The sequence below is a fragment of the Scyliorhinus torazame genome, chromosome 2, assembly GCF_047496885.1.
Source record: "Scyliorhinus torazame isolate Kashiwa2021f chromosome 2, sScyTor2.1, whole genome shotgun sequence".
NCBI lineage: Eukaryota > Metazoa > Chordata > Chondrichthyes > Carcharhiniformes > Scyliorhinidae > Scyliorhinus > Scyliorhinus torazame.
This window is the reverse complement of record NC_092708.1, coordinates 109,838,259-109,859,914: the sequence shown is the minus strand read 5'-3', so window position 1 is coordinate 109,859,914 and position 21,656 is coordinate 109,838,259. Positions and strand designations below refer to the sequence as shown.

Sequence of the window (21,656 nt, the reverse complement as noted above, 5' to 3'; positions counted from 1 at the left end):
CAGTATACAATGAAATCTCTTCCATAAGGATGAAGATTGTGATTGGACATAGGGAAAGAAACTGAAGGTAACGTTTTTCTCATGAGGGCGCACATGATCAACGTAGTGTGTAGCTGAATCATACAGACAAAGAATATCACAGGTTCAATCCCTGGTAGGAACTGAGTGAGTGTGATCAGCCAGAACAGTAATAGGAATGATACAATTAGTTTCATTACTCTTGGGTTAAGGAATTGAAAATTAACCAGTGTTCTGTTCCTATTAGTTGTCCGATGACCCCTGCTTGAACGTTTGAATGTAGATAAAGGATAGAATTTTTGCCAGCGATGTTCCCACATTTATGCTGGGGCGGGGATTCTCTGGGCCCGCTAGCCAGCAGCAGGAATCGTGATGAATTGGGCGTGAGGCCAAAAACGGTGTCAATGTCGGTGCGAGTCTCCCGGCCTGCCCTGCAGACCCCAATGAGGTTCCCCGCAGCCCTGATGAGGTTCCTGCCCAGACCCGGCAGGAACATGCAAATACCTCAGTCGTCCTGATTTAAATCTCAGTAGCAGGTAATCTGAGTGCTGCCTCCGTATCTGGTAATTCTATGAAGCTCTTCAGAACAAAGTGTCAGCCCCTTTAAAGAATCTGTGGTTCGAAAGAACGGCTGCTCAAAAGAAGGAGTGTAGATGCACCTGTCGAGTTATATAAATAAACAACGGTGATCCTTCCTTTGCAATTGTCTGGACCTAATGGTGAAATTTAACGTAAACTGTGCCGTTCAATGCTTATGGACTTCTAAGGGCACAGAGGCGTCAAAAGGTTAAAGGGCAATGAAATTGTCAATGAAAAACTTCCACCACATTAAAGGAAAGACTTTTACCTTCATCTCACAGATCTTTCACATTGACATTCTGGGAGTTTAAGGCTACGGAGAGAAGACTTTCTCTTTCTTCCCACAGAACTTCGATCTTGACATGCTGAAAGGCAGGCGCTGGCTTAGCACAATGGGCTAAACAGCTGGCTTGGAATGCAGAACAAGGCCAGCAGCGCAGGTTCAATTCCCGTACCAGCCACATCTAACAGGCGCCGGAATGTGGCGACTAGGGGCTTTTCATAGTAACTTCATTGAAGCCTACTTGTGGCAATAAGCGATTATTATTATTAATTTTTTGAAGGCTACAGATGGGAAGACCAGCCAAACAACCCCCATCCCAGGAACGACCCATAACCTGAGACCCTTCAGCCCAGCCCAAGCACTCCCACTCCCCCTAAAGGATCCCTCTCGGCACCCTGGAGGCAAGTGTGGGAAGAGCACTCGCCCGCCCCGCATCCCTCGGAGTGCAAGGTGCCAGGATGGCACTGCCAAGGGGTGGAGCCTGAAGGTATGGACTGGAGCGGGGTGCTGAAGGAGGGGCCTGCCGGGAGAGGGGGGGAGCTGAGTGGGGTGCCCTTCCGAGCGATTAGGATATGGGAGGGGGGGGTTGCCAGCGATCCAGGGGGGCTGCAAAGGTATGCAGGCACCCCAATCTCTGGGTAGCAGGACCTGTCAGAGAGATTAGGCCTCATTCCTCTCAGGTTCAGCGAAAACCCCGATCCTCCTTAAAAAGTTTACTATGTGCCATTGAATGGCACATCAACTTCTCTCCTTGCGCCAGTCTGAATCGGTCCCAATTTGGCAGGAGCACTTGGCCCGCAAATGGCAGAATTGTGCCCAAGTCTATGCTTAGACAAGTATAATGACGATTTTGACTTATGCTGTACCACAAGAAGTTAATGACTTCTGCGAGGAAGGGGAGAGAAAATTAGTGGTTTGGAAAATGATGGCTGATAAATGAGACTAACCACTGCTGGGAAAATGAATACCGCAGCTCTCACAAGATTAATAATACACATCTTGCAACTTTATCAGTTCAGTAGAACAATAAGTTAATTTATCTTAAATAAACAAGGTGACATGCTAAAGTTCTCTTTTTATTCAGTGTTCACACTAATCAGAGTGTTATTTTGAGGTGTGTCCTGGTGTTTTCCCTTGCAACTTGCTTTTATAATGTGCGTAACACAAAAAATTGTCTTTTTATTCAGTGTTTTTTCTGGTGACCTCTGCTGGAGGTTATACTTGTGCTTTGCAGCCAATTTGTGGGTAAATTTTACTCATCTATTCTTGTGAATGCACAGTCATATGTTAATTTGTCTGACTTGCCTTAACCTCCTTGGGCCTGAGATCCAAGAACTGGCCTTTGTGAGTGAGAACCTGAAGTTTCCAGCAACAGACTTAAAACAATATAGATCTCGGAAGCTTGGAGGCAGCTTCCTCCTGTTACCTTGGGAACACAGAGCTGGGAAAGTTCCCCACCTTCAGCTCATTCAGAAGCCCTTGTATCTCCTTGCCATGTAAATTACAGATCCTGATTTTTTCTATTTTCTTGGATAACTGCAGACTCTGTAATGAGAAAGGCAAATGACGAGAAAATCCCAATGTCGAGAGATTTTAAGGTTATCTCCTAGATTTAGAAACTGAAGCAGAGCTAAATTACATTGTGCCAGTGAACCGACTGTGGATCATGTGCTGTCTAACTAGCTATTTGTTTATTTTAGGGAAATATGTATTATTTTACAGTTGATTTACCAACATTCAGAGAAAATTATAGTGTGTACTGTTGTTGTACACTGCCAACCAACTCATTAAAATGTTGCATGGTTGTGAGTCTGGTTGCTATTCTCTGTGCATAGAGCACCCTCTAGTGTTTAAATGGATTTGTTTAATTTTTTTTCTCTTTTTATCTCACCTCAGGTGTGTGCTGAAAAGTACCGATTTGAAAAGCTAATGGAACATTTCCGGAATGAAGACAATAACATTGACTTCATGGTAAACATCGTATTAACGTCTTGCACTCTACATCCTCCTTTGTTATCATGTCATCCCTCCAGATGAATTTCCTATTCCTGATATCTACTGTGGAAGTGGATGTTAGGGAAAATGTTGAGGTTGATTAGTTTCTGTGAAGCAATGGATATCAGATTTAATCTTCAAATATCCCATCTAATTTTTTTCGGTAAGTAGTCTTCAACGCCAGGTTAAGGTCCAACAGGTTTATTTGGAATCACTAGTTTTCAGAGTGCAGCTCCTTCATCAGGTGAAGGAGCTGCGCTGCAAAAGCTAGTGATTCCAAACAAACCTGTTGGACTTTAACCTGGTGTTGTAAGACTACTTACTGTGCCCGTCCCAGTCACAACACCGGCATCTCCACATTTTATTCATGTGTACACTAAATATCCATATTGTGTTTTCAGCAACATTGCAACGTTTTTTATTTGTTCATGGGATGTGGGTGTCCTGGCAAGGTCAGCACTTATTACCCATCCTTAATTTCTCAAAAGAAGGTAGTGAGCTGCCTTCTTGAACCTCTGCTGTCATCGTGGTTTGGATACTCCCACAGTGCTTTGGGGCAGGAGTGCCAGGATTTTGACGTAGCTACAGTGAAGGAAATACAATATCGTTCCAAGTCAGCATGGTGAGTGACTTAGAGAAGAACCTAGTAGAGTTCCTCTGCACCTGCTGACCTAGTTCTTCTGGAGGGTAGAGGTCAGGAATTTGGGAGGTGCAATTGAAGAAACTTTAGGTTGCTGCCTTGAATCCTGTAGACGGTACACACTGCTGCCACTGTGCGCCTGTGTGGAGGGAGTGAATGTTTAAGAAATAAATGTTGATTTAGTGCCAATTAAGTGGGCTGTTTTGTCCTTGATGGTATTCAGCTTTTTTGAGTGTTGTTGGAGCTGCACTCAGACAGGCAAATGGAGAATATTCCACCACACTCCTGATTTGTGCCTTATAGATGGTGGACAAACTTAGGAGAGTCAGAAGGTGAGTTGCTTGCTGCAGAATTCCGAGTATCTGACCTGTTCTTGTAGCCACAGTAATTATATGGCTGGTCCAGTTCAGCTTCTGGTTAGTGGTAAACCCCGGCATGTTGAAGGTGGGGAGACTCACCTATGGTAATGTCTTTGAATGTCATGGGGAGATGGTTAGATTCTATCGTTTTGGCAATGGTTATTGCCTGACACTTGGTGGCACAGGTATTAACTTACCACTATGATTCCATGATTTATCAACCCAAGCCTGATTGTTGTCCAGGTCTTGCTGCAGGCAGGGAGGCATGGACTGTTTCAGTTTCTGAGGAGTTACGAATGGGACTGAACACTATGCAATCATCAGCGAATGTCCCCATTTCTGACTTTACGATGGAGGCAAGAGCATTGGTGAAACAGCTGGAGATCGCTGGACCTTGGACACTGCCCTGAGGAACTCCCGCAGTGATTTCCTGGAACTGACGTGATTGTCCATCAACAATCACAACCATCTTCCTTTGAGCTAAATATGATGTCAAGATCATCACTCACTTCACCTCTGGAATTCAGCTCTTTTGTCCAGTCTTAACAAGACTAAAATGAGGTCTTGAGCCAAGTGATCCTGGTGGAACCCAAACTGATCACTAATGAACAAGTTATTGCTGAGTAAGTGCACTATCAATTACACCTTCTATCACATTGCTGATGATTGAGAGTAGACAGGTGGCTCAGTGGGTAGCACTGCTGCCTCACGCCACCGAGGACCATGGTTTGATCCCGGGTCACTGTGTAGAGGTTTTCACATTCTCCCCATATCTGCTTGGGTCTCACCCCCACAACCCAAAAAAGATGTGCTGGGTAGGTGGATTGGCCATGCTAAATTGCCTCTTAATTGAAAAAGAAGAATTGAGTACTCTAAATTGAGAGAAAAAAAGAGTAGACAGATGGGACAGTCATTGGCTGAATTGGATTTGTCCTGCTTTTTGTGAATGACTTATCTGGGCAACTTTTGACATTGTTGAGTAGGTGCCGGTGTTGTGGCTGTGCTGGAGCAGCTTGGCTAGGGGCGTGGCTTGTTTGGGAGCACAAATCTTCAATACTACAGCCGGGATGTTAATGGGGGCCATAGCCGTTGTCGTATCCATTGCCTTCAGCCATTTTGTGATTTCATGTGGTGTCTTGCTCCACAAATAACCTGAAGACTGGGATCTGTGATGCTGGAGATCTCAGGAGAAGGCCGAGATGGATCGTACACTGGACACTTCCAGCTGAAGCTTTAGTGTTTTATTTTGTACAGAAGAACTGGGCTATGTCATTATTGAGGATGGCGATGTTCGTGAAGATTCCTCCTCCAGTTTGCTGTTTAATTATCCACCACCATCCACAACTGGATGTGACAGGAGTTCAGGGCCTTGATCTAATCCATTAGTCTACAGTAGTTAAACTGTCAATATGTAGAAGATTATCAGTGATGGATGGGGATCCTTGAGAATGCTCTGCTGTGGACTAAAATACAAAAAAAACAAATGTTGGATACATTGCATGATGTGCAGTGCACCTGCATCACAAACCTTAGCTACCTACTGAATTTAGATGACAAAAGGTTACAAAGATTAATATTTCAGTGAATAATCTGATAAAATACTGAAAAATAAATCGGTGACAGTGGAGTTCCACGACATAAAATGTTGTGTCATGAAATTTGCTTGCATCATGGCAGTATCGTGGCACCTGAAGCTGATAAAATATTCAACAGGTCGTTTCAGAAAATGTAGTTGCTCTCGAGATAACAGCCCTCAATTATCTGGTAATTGTTGTTGGCTGTTGGGGATTATTAAAAGTATATAAATACAATTTACAGTGCAAAAACAAATCATCATTATTCCCAGGTGCTTTATTTAGTGGAATTTGATGGCTTTCAATTCAAACTGGAACATCAGTTATTATAGGACGAAGGTATGCTTTTTATTTTGCTGTCTGTGGAAGATCTAAAAAAAAGATACAATTCTCCGATTATAATGTCTCTTTTTAAAAATCTCCCTTTGCTTCTAGGTGGCCTGTATGCAGTTCATTAACATCATGGTCCATTCTGTAGAGGATATGAATTTCCGAGTGCATCTCCAATATGAGTTCACCAAACTAGGACTGGATGAATACCTGGATGTGGGTGTTCCATTACTTAGTAATCAGTGCCAGCTGTTTAACAACATTATTCCATTTTCTTATCTGTAATCCACGAGTGGAATGTTACAGCCCTGTCACGGCAGGACCGTAAAATGTGACAAGCTGTTCAAATGTCCATTATCTTTGGTGGAACTGTAAAATCCCACCTCACGTCTCTGTCACTGTAGTTTAATTTGTAGTCCATCGCAATATTTTAAAAAATATTTGATTTGGAGCTTTTAAGATTATATTTCTTTAAGATTATACGTCTATATATAATTTACTCGGGAATGATTTAAGATGATGGAACTATGTCAAGACAACTGCTGTGAATTATCAATGTGTGCCATCCCCTGTTGCTTATGATATCAAATCAATATCTTTAGTAAAAAGCTCTTGTCCTAAAGATGTCTGAGACTGGTATATGGTTGAAAAAGGAGTGAATAAACAGTAGTTGCTTAGATTCCTTTGTTTGACCCCTATAATTAGGATGTCTTGTTCAATGTGAAAATATTAATGTTGCTGCCTCAAATGTCAGCATTTGCATTTTATATTTTTTTGTTCAGTGCTACGGTTCAAATATTAATGCATATGACAATAGATATTCAGGGGAATCTCGTATTCCTCCCTAAATTACATAGAATATACATCACAAAATCAGCCAATTCAGCCTCACTGGCCTGTGCTGGTGGGGGTTTTTTTTGGGGGGGGGGACCCCAAGAATGTGTTGGGCAATTCTTCTTGGATATTCTCAGGTAAGGGTTTTTGCGGAAATTGTCCAGAAGCGCGAATTTGCCTTGGACAATTGCTGGGAAACATCCAACAAAGTGATTTAAATCATTAACTTTGGGTGCTTCTGCCGGTGATATGTTAATCGTTACTCTGAAAGAGTTAGAATAAATAAAATCACTTCAAACTTCAGCGTAACTGTTTTAAATACCCAGACCGAACCACCACTCTGCACATGACACCCCCCACTCTCCCAATACGAAGGGGATCCGTTCACCCCCCCCCCCCCCCCCCCCCCATGCTATCCACCTCCCTTACCAACACAGGATTCCCCACCCCTCGATCCGACACTCCTGACCTGACCGGACCCCTGACCCACACACAACCTCCCCCATCCCAACCAACTCGACCCCCACAATTCCCCGAGTTGATCCACATCCCCCCCCCCCCCCCCCCCGACTTGACCACAGGTCCCTCTGACCTGACCGCACACTCCCCCAACCCGACCCCACAACACCCCCCCCCCGACCTGACCCAACATCCCTTTGACCCGACCCCCACAGCCCCCCAACCCGATTGAACCCACCTGATCACCTTCCCCCCCCGCCAAAGTCTGAACCCTCATCTCCCACATCCCATTCACTTACCTTTGACAAAGACCATCTCCTTGGCCTGTTATTTTCAATGGGACATTTAAGCTCACCTGCTTTATGGCAGCTATTGGAGCCAGGGACCTGCTGTGCTGCCTGAATCTCACCCTGTCAGTGCCAGGAACGTTGGGCGCGACAGACAGGTTAGAACTTTAGCATAGACACGTCAGCATGGAGTGGCAGTGTGCCACCGATTGCCACTCAGAGGAAGTTATGACTGATTAATATGTTCACAGGTCGCCCGGTGTGATCTAATCAAGGTTCTTTATAATGTCTCTACTGTTTGATTTTATTCCTCTAGAAATAACCCCCAATGCAGTTTTCCTTTGCTTTTATGACGTTATCGACCTGTGTTCTACTTTTAGTGATCTGTACATATGTGTCTCGAGAACACTTTTCTTCTCGACCCCATTTTGACCTCTATTCTTTATTACTCTTTTTTATTCAGGAAAGTGTGAGTTAGCTGATTAAATGAAAATACATCAGAAGCACTGGTATGGAAGGTGGAATTGTCAGCGCAGATGTGTCAGAAACATGGGAAGCTAAAAGTAGAAAATGTCCTATTCCTCAGTACTGAGTCCGAGCCAAATAAATTAATTCAGTTCATACTAAAGCTGAGAAGGGAGAATAGTGCAGTCTGCAAATCATACCAGCCACTGATTACATAACCTTATTCTCAGAGCTTTTGTATGTGAATTTTAGGCCTATATTCAAAAATCACTTAATAATTTGATATGAACTCTAATGTTGAGGAACTGTGTTTGTTTTTTTTAGAAACTGAAAAACACAGAGAGTGACAAACTGCAAGTGCAGATTCAGGCCTACTTGGACAACGTGTTTGATGTGGGTGCATTACTGGAAGATGCTGAAACCAAGAATGCTGCCTTGGAGAGGGTGGAGGAACTGGAAGAAAACATTTCTCATGTAATCATTGCTTTAAATTTTCGAAGAGAACTGCAACGCCCAGCCGATATGATTAAGAAAACTGCATTTAGTGATTACCTGCAACCGTGAAATAATTAGTTAATTTCCTTGCGATACTGAGAAATAATTTCAAGACCAAACGGTTAAGCCAGCTCAGCATTAAAAAGGATTAGATCATTATTACCAGATAATAATGCAGATGTTTTGTTTGGTGCAGAATGCCACTATAAGTATACAGCTGTGATGTGGTAAGCTCTGATAGATTGTGGGTTTAAAGAACATTTTGTCGTGCAGATTAGCCTATCATTGCTGTCAGATGTAGTTATGAGTTACAGTGATCAGTGGACAATTTTTTAAAAAGTGGTACCTCTTATCTGGTGCATAAAATAGTCATAACCAGGCTGTGTATGAACTGTCAGTGAAGAGATATGAAACCTTAATTAACCTTAATTAATTGGGGCTGGTTTAGCACACTGGGCTAAATCGCTGGCTTTTAAAGCAGACCAAGGCAGGCCAGCAGCACGGTTCAATTCCCGTATCAGCCTCCCCGAACAGGCGCCGTAATGTGGCGACTAGGGGCTTTTCACAGTAACTTCATTTGAAGCCTACTTGTGACAATAAGCGATTTTCATTCATTCATTCAACTGGTCATTTTCTGTTTGTGAGACTTTACAGTGCACAGCATGGCTGCTACATTTGCTCATCTGACACTAGTGACTGCCATTCAAAAGTAATTTTTTAATTCGTTCATGGGATTTGGGTGCCAATGGCAAGCCCAGTATTTGTTGCCCATCCCTAATTGCTCTTGAGATGGTGGTGTTAAGCCATGTTGAATTGCTCCAGTCCAAGTGGTGCAGATACATCTACAGTGCTTTAGAGAACAAGTTTCAGGATTTTGACCCACTGACTGAGGAAACGGCGATGTAGTGCCAAGTCAGGGTAGGGTGTGACCTGGAGGGGAACTTTGTTGCAAACCTCGTAGGGACCGATAACTTTAACAAAAAAGAGATATGATTTTCCCAGTGATCGTTGCAAAGAATCGCACAAGATTTCATATTTTCAGCCTTTACTGTGAGAAACAAACTAAAATTGACATTGACTAAACATTATTTAGAAACCATAGAAATGATGCAGCACATTTGGCCCATCTTGTCCATGTCGACCCAAAGACACCCAGGTGCCCTTTCTAATCCCATCTTCCTGCACACAGCCCATAGCCCTGCAGGGTAAAGCACTTAAGGTGCAGATCCAGATACTTTTTAAGAGTTTAGGGTCTCTGCCTTCGCCATCAACTCAGGCAGCGAATTCCAGACACCCACCATCCTCTGCGTAAAAAACGTTTTTCCTCATGTCCCCTCTAATCCTTCTGCCACTTCGCTTGAATATATAACTCCTGGTTTTTGAACTCTCTGCTAAGGGAAACAGGTTCCTCCTGTCTACTCTCTCTATCCCTCACAATTTTGGATTCCTCAACCATGTCACCCCTCAGCCTGCTTTGCCTTAAGGAAAACAACCCCAACCTCTCCTATCTCTCTTCCTAGTTACAATTCTTCAGCTCTGGCAACATTCTGGTAAATCTTCTCTGCACTCTCGCCAAAGCAATTACGTCTTTCCTGTAATGCGGTGACCATAACTGTGCACAATAATCCAGTTGTGGCCTTACCAGTGCCTTATACAGCTTCATCATTATATCTCTAGTTTAGTAAGCAATTAACACACTAAACTACAGAAAAGGTATTCCCCATTAACATCTTCACACAACTGAATCGCGGAGAATCGCCACGGGGACCTCTTTCAGCAGCTCCCGACCGGCGCCCCGTCGACAGCACACGCGCGGCTGGCGGCGATTCTCCGGTCGCTGGAAAATCCCGTCCCGGCGTCGGACCAGCATCGCAGGCCTCATCTCCGATTCTCTGAGCCGGTGCGGGCTCGGAGAATCCCGGCCAGTGTTTATATGACTGGTCCAGTTAAATATCTGATCAGACGAGGTGCGTAGATTCCATCTTGTTGGAGATGGTCATTATTTGAGGAGTTAAAAATGAAATTAACCATGGTGTGTATGGTTAAGCTACTTATTGACTAGAATAATTGATCTATCAGAATTTCAATTTTATTGGACCAGGTATTGACGAGCACCAAACAGCAATTAATTTGTCGAACTTCTCATTTCAGTTGTCAGAAAAGTTGCAAGACACTGAAAATGAAGCAATGGAAAAAATTGTGGAACTGGAAAAACAACTAATGCAAAGAAGCAAAGAACTGGAAGTAATAAGAGTAAGTTCATCAAAATGTTTTTGCAGTTATGAGACGTGATGGGTGGGATTTTCCCATAAGGAACTTAAGTGCACAGCATTGTGTGTTCCTCAGGATTTCGGACCTTGAGGAAATCTTGAGGGCTGTCGGTTAGTCAGAGGCTGGCAGCTCTCTATTCCCGGTGAGCTAGCTGCTGCTGGTAATGCATCCACTAGAGGCCGAGGATCAACAAGGGACCCAGTCCACAGGTAGTATGAGCAGGATGGGGTTGCTGGCTGGGCAGAGGTTAAAAGAAAATGCAGAAGGGTGGCACTCAGTGGGCCCTTTTCCTTCCAATGCCAGACCCCTCGATCAGGAACTGAGTTCCTTTGAAAATGGAACCCTTCAGAAGCCTTCAGTTTGCTTTTGTGGTTCCCCGTTTGGAGGCTTCGCCAACCAGTGGTGGCGAGATGAGACTCTTATGTGAGCTTCAATAGCCCACTTACAGGCCTCAGTTGACAGCTGGACAGAAAGACTGTCCATGAGCTCTCGTGCTCCTGACTAAAGCTGGCACCCTACACTCTCCTGCATGATTAAATGCCCCTGTAACCCCCTGCCTCCAAACTTGCAGCTGAAGACATTAAATTCCAGCACAGAAGGAGGCCATTCAGCCCATCAAGTCTATTCTGGTTCTGTAGAACAATCAAATCCATCTTATTTGCCCACTCAATCCCCATGGTTCTGCAAGTTTCTTTCCCTCAAGTGCCCATCGAATTTCCTTTTTGAATCATCCATTACCTCCACTTCCACCATTTTCATAGGCAGTGAGTTATCACTCACTGTATAGAAAAAAGTTCTACCTTACATTCCCCCTTAAATTTCTTATCTAAAACCTTAAATCTGCGCCTCTTGATGGGAGACTGACAAATGCGTGTTTTTTTCTGTCACAATTGGGGGGTAAAGTGTATAAAAATGAATGATTTCAAACTACCAGAACAAAGATATCTGCAGCCTGTTTACCTGACGTCTGTCTGAACTCATTCAATGTTCATTTTGCAGGAGCCTTTTGTTGGCCTTTGATTGAACCTTATATTTACTTAACAGCAATTAAGCATTGTAATATTTTCGGGAAGCACACCACACTTTACAGTGCTCCTGACCTTAATTAGAGATTCTAAAACTTATGGTGGCTATATACAAGAAAAAGAGAAATTTGCTTAATACATAGGAAAACAAATAGTACTTCTCGTATATGTTTCCTCTCCTTTACATTTCCAAGTATTGCACTCACATTTCTGTGATACCATTCAAAAAATCTGTAAAGAGGGAGTCTCGATAGCAATTAATCTTGAATTCACCAGTACTTCCTTAGATCTGTGACCTTCCTAATACATTGTGAAGAACATAACATAACACTCTTGTAGTTATAATACTGCATTATTTGACTTATTGTGAGTAATGTTTAAATATAATTGACCCAGAGGCTAACATTTCCAAGTAATTTGAAATTGTTCTTTGACCTAAGGATTTGGGTTAGAGGTGTGATCTTAAAGGCCTGATTAGCAACTGAATATGATGCCAATACTCTGTATCTGAAATTACTTGCAGACGCTATTTCTGCAGATCTGCTAATCCATAACTGCTCTTTCTTTTATTCCCACTCTTGATTTCTTAACTTTATCTCGATCTCTTTCACAAGGTTGTCTCCCTTGTGATTTCTGCATTTCAGTGAACATTACAGTAAAATAAAGTCACCATAGTCCCAGATAGTGCTTTCCCTTTTAAGGGGGTGAGCTGACTGGTGGTGATTTAACCTGAGAATCACCACACCTCAAAGGAGGGGCAAGGTTGAGAAGGCCTTCATCAATAACATCAGCTGGTAAGGGAATTGAACTTGTGCTGCTGGCCTTGCATCACAAACCAGCTGTCCAGCCAACTGAGCTGAACCAGCCCCCAATTATATATCACTATAATATGTGTGCTGATGGCACCCAGATCTACTTCACCACCACCTCTATCGACTCCCCCACTATCTCAAAATTGTCAGACTGCTTGACCAACATTCAATAATGAATGAGCATAAATTTCCTTCAACTAGAAATTGGGAAGAATGAAGCCATTGACATTCGCAAGTTCCAGACCCGACTCACAGACTCCATGCCTCTTCTGGGCAACTATCTGAGGCTGAACAAGACTACTTAGAACCTTGGTGTTGTAGTCAACTCCGATCCCATACTGTACCATCATGAACACCTCTGTAACTTTGCTTGGCTCTGGCCCACCTCAGCTCATCTGCTGCTGAAACCCTCGTTCATGCCTTTGTTGCATTGAGATTTAACTATTCCAACCTGTTCAAGCTCCCATCTTCCACCATTCATAAATTTGAGATTACACCAACATTCTGCCAGTGTCCTAACTTGCATCGCGTCCTGTTCACCCATCATCTCAGTGCTCACTGACATGCATTGGCTCCTGCTCAAACAATACTCCGGGCAGCACGGTGGCGCAGTGGGTTAGCCCTGCTGCCTCACGGTGTAGAGATCCCAGGTTTGATCCCGGCTCTGGGTCACTGTCTGTGTGGAGTTTGCACATTCTCCCCGTATTTGCGTGGGTTTCGCCCCCACAACCCAAAGATGTGCAGGCTAGGTGGATTGGCCACGCTAAATTGCCCTTTAATTGGAAAAAATGAATTGGGTACTCTAAATTTATTTTAAAAAAACAATGCTCCAATGTTAATTTCTCATCTTAGTTTTGAAGTCCACCTGTGGCCTCACCTTTTCCTATTTCTGTAATCTCCTCCAGCCACACAATCCTTCAAGGTATCTATGCTGGTCTAATTCTGGCGACTGTTGAACATTCCGATTTTAATCCCTCTATTGACAGTTATGCCTTCAGGTGCTAAGGGCATAAACTCTAGAATTCCCTTTCTAAATCTCTCTGTTTCTGTACCTTTCTTTCCTCCTTAAGCGCTCCTTAAGCGTTCTACCCAAACTCCATCAACATATCTCCCGCCCCACCAGAGATACAAGCACTCTGGACCACTGCTACACGAGCATCAAAGGTGTCTATCGCTCCATTCCCCGACCACACTTTGGCAAAACCGACCAAAAGTCAGTACTTCTACCTCCAGCTTACAAACAGCAACTCAAGCATGCTGAACCAGCCAAGAAAACCGTGCAGTGCTAGTCCTAAGCATCAGAGGACACTTTCCGCGATTGCTTGGAGTCTGTGGACTGGTCCATATTCAAGGCTGCGGCAGCTAGCCTCGATGAGTACGCAACCATCGTCACAGACTTCATCAATAAGTGTGTTGAGGACTGTGTACCAAAGAAGACAATACGGGTGTTCCCCAATCGGAAACCCTGGCTCAACAAAAGGTCCACTCCCTGCTAAAGTCCCGGATGTAGGCGCTCAAGTTTGACAACCCTGACCTATATAAGAAATCCAGGTACGACGTACGGAAAGCCATCGGGGACGCCAAAAGACAGAACCGGATCAAACTAGAGTCCCAGGTCAACGACACAAACCCAAGACATCTATGGCAGGGCTTACATGAGATCACAGGCTACAAAGCAAGACCAGGCGGAATCTCTGGGGCTGGAGCATCCCTCCCCGATGAACTGAACAAGTTGTATACCCGCTTTGAACAGTCAGCCAATACATCAATGCCACTCGCCCCAACAGCCTTGGACATACCCATACCCACTAATACTGCCTCGGAGGTAAGCGCTGCCTTCTTGAAAGTAAACCCGTGGAAAGCGACGGGCCCCGACGGAGTCCCTGGGCAAGCACTCAGAGCCTGCGCTGACCAGCTGGCGAGTGTATTCGCAGATGTCTTCACAACCTCACTCCTCCGCTCTGGGGTCCCTACCTGCTTCAAGAGGACCACCATAATACCAGTACCAAAGAAGAATAAGGTAGCGTGCCTCAACGACTACCAACCAGTGGCCCTGACGTCTGTTACCATCAAATGTTTCGAGCGGATAGTCATGAGACGGATCAATGGCAGATTCCCAGATGGTCTCGATCCATTGTAGTTCGCCTACCGCGGCAACCGATCCACAGCAGATGCTATCTCTCTGGCCCTACAATCAACTCTCGAACATTTCGACAACAGGGACACCTGCGTCAGACTGCTGTTCATAGATTACAGCTCCGCCTTCAACATCATTATCCCAACAAGACTAATAATCAAACTCTGCAACCTTGGACCTGACCCCTCCCTGTGCAGCTGGATCCTTCACTTCCTCACCATCAGACCGCAATCTGTCAGGATAGGTAACAACACCTCCTCCACAGTAATCCTCAACACCGGGGCCCCGCAAGGATGTGTGCTTAGTACTCTACTGTACTCCCTATACACACACAACTGAGTGGCAAGATTCAACACCAATTCAATCTATAAGTTTGCAGATGATACGACTGTGGTGACTCGTATCTCAAACAATGACGAATCAGACTAAAGAAGGGTGATAGAACACTTAGTTGCATGGTGTACCGAAAACAACCTCTCTCTAAATGTTGGAAAGACAAAGAACAAACAAAGAACAAAGAAATGTACAGCACAGGACAGGCCCTTCGGCCCTCCAAGCCCGTGCCGACCATGCTGCCCGACTAAACTACAATCTTCTACACTTCCTGGGTCCGTATCCCTCTATTCCCATCCTATTCATGTATTTGTCAAGATGCCCCTTAAATGTCACTATCGTCCCTGCTTCCACCACCTCCTCCGGTAGCAAGTTCCAGGCACCCACTACCCTCTGCGTAAAAAACTTGCTTTGTACATCTACTCTAAACCTTGCCCCTCTCACCTTAAACCTATGCCCCCTAGTAATTGACCCCTCTACCCTGGGGAAAAGCCTCTGACTATCCACTCTGTCTATGCCCCTCATAATTTTGTATACCTCTATCAGGTCTCCCCTCAACCTCCTTCGATCCAGTGAGAACAAACCGAGTTTATTCAACCGCTCCTCATAGCTAATGCCCTCCATACCAGGCAACATTCTGGTAAATCTCTTCTGCACCCTCTCTAAAGCCTCCACATCCTTCTGGTAGTGTGGCGACCAGAATTGAACACTATACTCCAAGTGTGACCTAACTAAGGTTCTATACAGCTGCAACATGACTTGCCAATTCTTATACTCAATGCCCCGGCCAATGAAGGCAAGCATGCCGTATGCCTTCTTGACTACCGTCTCCACCAGTGTTGCCCCTTTCAATGACCTGTGGACCTGTACTCCTAGATCTCTTTGACTTTCAATACTCTTGAGGGTTCTACCATTCACTGTATATTCCCTACCTGCATTAGACCTTCCAAAATGCATTACCTCACATTTGTCCGGATTAAACTCCATCTGCCATCTCTCCGCCCAAGTCTCCAAACAATCTAAATCCTGCTGTATCCTCCAACAGTCCTCATCGCTTTCCGCAATTCCACCAACCTTTGTGTCGTCTGCAAACTTACTAATCAGACCAGTTACATTTTCTTCCAAATCATTTATATATACTACAAAGAGCAAAGGTCCCAGCACTGATCCCTGTGGAACACCACTGGTCACAGTCCTCCAATGAGAAAAGCATCCTTCCATTGCTACTCTCTGCCTTCTATGGCCTAGCCAGTTCTGTATCCACCTTGCCAGCTCACCCCTGATCCCGTGTGACTTCACCTTTTGTACTAGTCTACCATGAGGGACCTTGTCAAAGGCCTTACTGAAGTCCATATAGACAACATCCACTGCCCTACCTGCATCAATCATCTTAGTGACCTCCTCGAAAAACTCTATCAAGTTAGTGAGACACGACCTCCCCTTCACAAAACCGTGCTGCCTCTCACTAATACGTCCATTTGCTTCCAAATGGGAGTAGATCCTGTCTCGAAGAATTCTCTCCAGTAATTTCCCTACCACTGAAGTAAGGCTCACCGGCCTGTAGTTCCCGGGATTATCCTTGCTACCCTTCTTAAACAGAGGAACAACATTGGCTATTCTCCAGTCCTCCGGGACATCCCCTGAAGACAGCGAGGATCCAAAGATTTCTGTCAAGGCCTCAGCAATTTCCTCTCCAGCCTCCTTCAGTATTCTGGGGTAGATCCCATCAGGCCCTGGGGACTTATCTACCTTAATATTTTTTAAGACACCCAACACCTCGTCTTTTTGGATCACAATGTGACCCAGGCTATCTACACACCCTTCTCCAGACTCAACATCTACCAATTTCTTCTCTTTGGTGAATACTGATGCAAAGTATTCATTTAGTACCTCGCCCATTTCCTCTGGCTCCACACATAGATTCCATTGCATATCCTTCAGTGGGCAAACCCTTTCCCTGGCTACCCTCTTGCTTTTTATGTACGTGTAAAAAGCCTTGGGATTTTCCTTAACCCTATTTGCCAATGACTTTTCGTGACCCCTTCTAGCCCTCCTGACTCCTTGCTTAAGTTCCTTCCTACTTTCCTTATATTCCACGCAGGCTTCGTCTGTTCCCAGCCTTTTAGCACTGACAAATGCCTCCTTTTTCTTTTTGACGAGGCCTACAATATCTCTCGTCATCCAAGGTTCCCGAAAATTGCCATATTTATCCTTCTTCCTCACAGGAACATGCCGGTCCTGAATTCCTTTCAACTGCCACTTGAAAGCCTCCCACATGTCAGATGTTGATTTGCCCTCAAACATCCGCCCCCAATCTATGTTCTTCAGTTCCCGCCTAATATTGTTATAATTAGCCTTCCCCCAATTTAGCACATTCATCCTAGGACCACTCTTATCCTTGTCCACCAGTACTTTAAAACTTACTGAATTGTGGTCACTGTTACCGAAATGCTCCCCTACTGAAACATCTACCACCTGGCCGGGCTCATTCCCCAATACCAGGTCCAGTACCGCCCCTTCCCAAGTTGGACTGTCTACATATTGTTTTAAGAAGCCCTCCTGGATGCTCCTTACAAACTCCGCCCCGTCTAAGCCCCTGGCACTAAGTGAGTCCCAGTCAATATTGGGGAAGTTGAAGTCTCCCATCACCACAACCCTGTTGCTTTTACTCTTTTCCAAAATCTGTCTACCTATCTGCTCCTCTATCTCCCGCTGGCTGTTGGGAGGCCTGTAGTAAACCCCCAACATTGTGACTGCACCCTTCTTATTCCTGATCTCTACCCATATAGCCTCACTGCCCTCTGAGGTGTCCTCTCTCAGTACAGCTGTGATATTCTCCCGAACCAGTAGCGCAACTCCGCCTCCCCTTTTACATCCCCCTCTATCCCGCCTGAAACATCTAAATCCTGGAACGTTTAGCTGACAATCCTGCCCTTCCCTCAACCAGGTCTCTGTAATGGCAACAACATCATAGTTCCAAGTACTAATCCAAGCTCTAAGTTCATCTGCCTTACCCGTAATACTTCTTGCATTAAAACATATGCACTTCAGGCCACCAGACCCGCTGTGTTCAGCAACTTCTCCCTGTCTGCTCTGCCTCAGAGCCACACTGTCCCTATTCCCTAGTTCTCCCTCAATGCTCCCACCTTCTGACCTATTGCTCCCGTGCCCACCCCCCTGCCATACTAGTTTAAACCCTCCCGTGTGACACTAGCAAACCTCGCGGCCAGGATATTTATGCCTCTCCGGTTTAGACCGAGGTTTAGACCGAGGAACTCATCATCGATTTCAGGAAGCGTAGCACGACACCACCCTCCTGTCTACATCAATGGCTCTGAAGTAGAGATGGTCGATAGCTTTAAGTTCCTGGGGGTCACCATCACGAACAGTCTGTCCTGGTACACTCACGTTGATGCAACAGTCAAGAAAGCCCAACAATGGCCGGGATTCTCTAAAAACGCGGCTAAGTGTTGACGCCGGCGTAAAGACCGGAATGCTTCACACCGGCGTCAACAGCCACTTGTCCCAGCGCTTCTGTAGGCCAGAGGGGGACAGCACAGCGCCGGCGTGCTCCGCGCTGCTCCTGGGCTGCCGTTCGCGGCCCTTCACTGCGGGTCCATGCATGCGCGCAGCGGCTGCTTGCGCACCAGCGCCGCGCAATGTGGTGGAGCCACACAGCAGGCCGGTGTGGAAGAAGGTAGGACCCCCCAGATCGCGCGCGCCTGCCAATCGGTGGCCCCTCATCGCGGACCTGGCCATTGTGGAGGCCCCCCCGGAGACTGAGCCCCCTGCCCCCCCTACCAGACGGCCACCGCAGCCACGATGCAGAGCACCCCCCGGGTGGAACGTGAACCACGCCGGCGGGAACCCGGCCGGTTGACCGCGGAGAATCACCGCGGGGGCCTCTTTCAATGGCCCCCGACAGGCGCCACGTCGACCGCGCACGCGCGACTGGCACGATTCTCCGGTCGGACCCGATCGCGGGTCTGAGGCCCCATTCTTCCCCCCCTGCGCCGAGCGCCATTTCGACGCGGAGGCTCGGAGAATCCTGCCTAATATCTCTACTTCCTATGGGAGCTAAAGAAATTTGGCATGTCTGCATCAACTCTCACAAACTTCTACAGATGTGCCATAGAGAGCATCTTATCCGGCTGCATTACAGCTTGGAATGGCAACTGCTCGTCCCAAGGTTGCAAGAAACTGCAGAGTGTGGTGACCTCAGCCCAGCGCATCACACAAGCTTGACAGCATTGTCAGAGGCCCTTCACACCCAGGCTTTGCCCTCTTCCAGACCCTTCCATCAGGCAGAAGATACAGAAGTCTGAAGGCCAGGGCATCCAGACATAGGAACAGCTTCTTCCCCACAGCTACTAGACTCCTCAACAACTCTCCCTTGGTTTGATCTGTTCCCTGTAGGAACGCTACTCACGACACCCTATGCTGCTCTTGTTTGGCCTGTTTTCCACACTGTAACCAATCACTATTTGTTGATATACCATTGTCAATGTACTCTGCCGATTATTCTTTTGTCTACTATGTACGTAATATGTACGTTCCCTTGGCCGCAGAAAAATACTTTTCACTGTACTTCGGTAGATATGACAATAAAAATATCAATCAATCAATCCTCAAAACCTACCTCTTTGACCAAACTTTTAGTCATCTGCCATGATATCCCCTTGTAAGGCTCAGTAATGTTTCCTGAAAAGCACCTTCAGATGTTTTATCATATTAAAGGCGCCGTTGTGAAGTGATGCCTTCTCAGCAGTGCCATCCATTGAATAAAGCACTAGATTGAGGCCCCATCTAGCCTGTCAAATAGGTATAACGAATTATTGCCACATTTTGAAGCAGATCTCTATAGTTCTCTTTCTGTCCTGGCCAACATTTATTTATCGACCCACATCACAAAACAGATTAAAACAGTCATTAATCGCATTGCAATTTGTGGGACTTTGTCCACCGATTGTCTGCTTTATTTCCCCTCATTACAAAAATGATCAAATTTTTAAAAATACTTTATTAGAGGTGAATCGCTTTGAGGAATTCTAAGACTGTGGGAGACATATAAATGCAAGATCTTTCTTTCTATGCATAACATTACTGTACTTTTGATAGATCAAATCAGGGAAGGACCCTTTCAGCTAATGTTAGGGAGTTGGGGAGAGTTGCAGAACACAGAGATCTAGGGGTACAGGTTCATAGCTCCTTGAATGTGGAGTCACAGGTGGACAGGGTGGTGAAGAAGGCATTCAGCATGCTAGGTTTTACTGGTCAGAATATTGAATACAGGAGTTAGGACATCTTGTTGAAGTTGTACAAGACAGTGGTAAGACCACACATTGGAATACTGTGTTCAGTTCTGGTCACCCTATTATAGGAAGGATATTGTTAAACTAGAAAGAGTGCAGAAGAGATTTACGAGAGTGCTACCAGGACTTAATAGTCTGAGTTGTAAGGAGAGGCTGGATAGGCTGGGACTTTTTTCTCTGGAGCGTAGGAGGCTTAGGGGTGAACTTATAGAGGTCTATAAAATAATGAGGAGCATTGATAAGGTAGATAGTCAACATCTTTTCCCACAGGCAGAGGAGTCTAGAACTAGAGGGCATAGGTTTAAGGTGAGAGGAGACAGATACAAAAGAGACCAGAGAGGAAATGTCTTCATACAGAGGGTAGTGACCATCTGGAACGGGCTGCCAGAGGCAGTGGTAGAGACGGGTACAATTTTTCCTTTAAAAAGCAGTTGGACAGTTACATGGGTAGGGTGGGTATAGAGAGATATGGGCCAAATGCAGGCAAGTGGGACTAGCTTAGTGATAGAAACTGGGCGGCATGAATAAGCTGGGCCGAAGGGCTTGTTTCCATGCTGTAAACATCTGTGATTCTGTGACTTTGAAGAAGAGCTGTAATTTCTGAGTGTAAACCAGTGGTTAACGTAATTCCAAAACAAGTTTGAATTATTGAGGTTGATGACAAGCCAGTGCAGCCTGAAACAACAAAAGTTGTGATCTTCAGACTGATTACATATCAATATGATTCGTATTCACAGTAAGCTTTTGTCAGGTATTAACACCAGTTATACACCAATGCTACAGTCCACAGGATGCTGATTTCCTGAACTTCAGTCAAACCTTAGTTTATTGCACTGTTTTGGTTTCTTCAGGCTGTAAGTGTGACCTGAACCTGACCTCTTTACAAATTTGCTGCTACATACTAGAACGCAGTGACGCTTATGTTGAAAGTGCCTTGCATTTTAAATGTGTGTCAAGAATGGGAGACCAGCTGGAAATGTTATGCATGATTCACGATTTGAGATAGAGCATTTGGCTATACTTGAGTTATCATTTTGTTTTTTTGAGGGTATAAACTTGTTTTTTTTTTAAGATTCTTCCCCCCCCCCCACTCTTCCACCCTCTTTTACCCAGATTTCCTCAGTCAATTTAATGGCTTGCTTCAGGGTGTCGGTAAATGCTCTTTAAGTTGCACCGTAAGGCATTCGAGAGATACCTTTTCCTTCTGAACTTCAGTCATTGTGGATTAGCATTTAACCTCCATGTGGGAATTCTAATGGTATCCTGTCAAGTTCTTATCCTGCCCCATTATTTTAGCATCAATATACAATTTGAAGATGTCCCAATTGTTAAGAGCAAGTGGAGTACTTTGGTTTTCTTTGTAGTAAAATGTGGAGGGGAGTGCGAGGAATTTAGTCATGATTTAAAAAAGATGCAAGCAAGTGCAAATCTCAATATTTCTTTGTTGG

The 21,656-nt window shown here is 45.0% G+C and overlaps 1 protein-coding gene across 8 annotated transcripts in view; it reads left to right on the top strand.

The window, feature by feature from the left end:
- LOC140390359 (formin-like protein 2) overlaps positions 1–21,656 on the top strand; it is a 378,101-nt gene that overhangs the window by 307,072 nt on the left and 49,373 nt on the right. For all 8 annotated transcript variants that reach the window (XR_011934621.1, XM_072475506.1, XM_072475489.1 and 5 more), the window contains exons 10-13: positions 2,777–2,851; positions 5,884–5,994; positions 8,148–8,297; positions 10,470–10,571. Coding sequence is in view for 7 of the 8 variants with exons in the window: in XM_072475506.1 (XP_072331607.1) it covers positions 2,777–2,851; positions 5,884–5,994; positions 8,148–8,297; positions 10,470–10,571 (438 nt within the window). In the remaining variant the exon portion in view is untranslated. The remainder of the gene's footprint in view (positions 1–2,776; positions 2,852–5,883; positions 5,995–8,147; positions 8,298–10,469; positions 10,572–21,656) is intronic.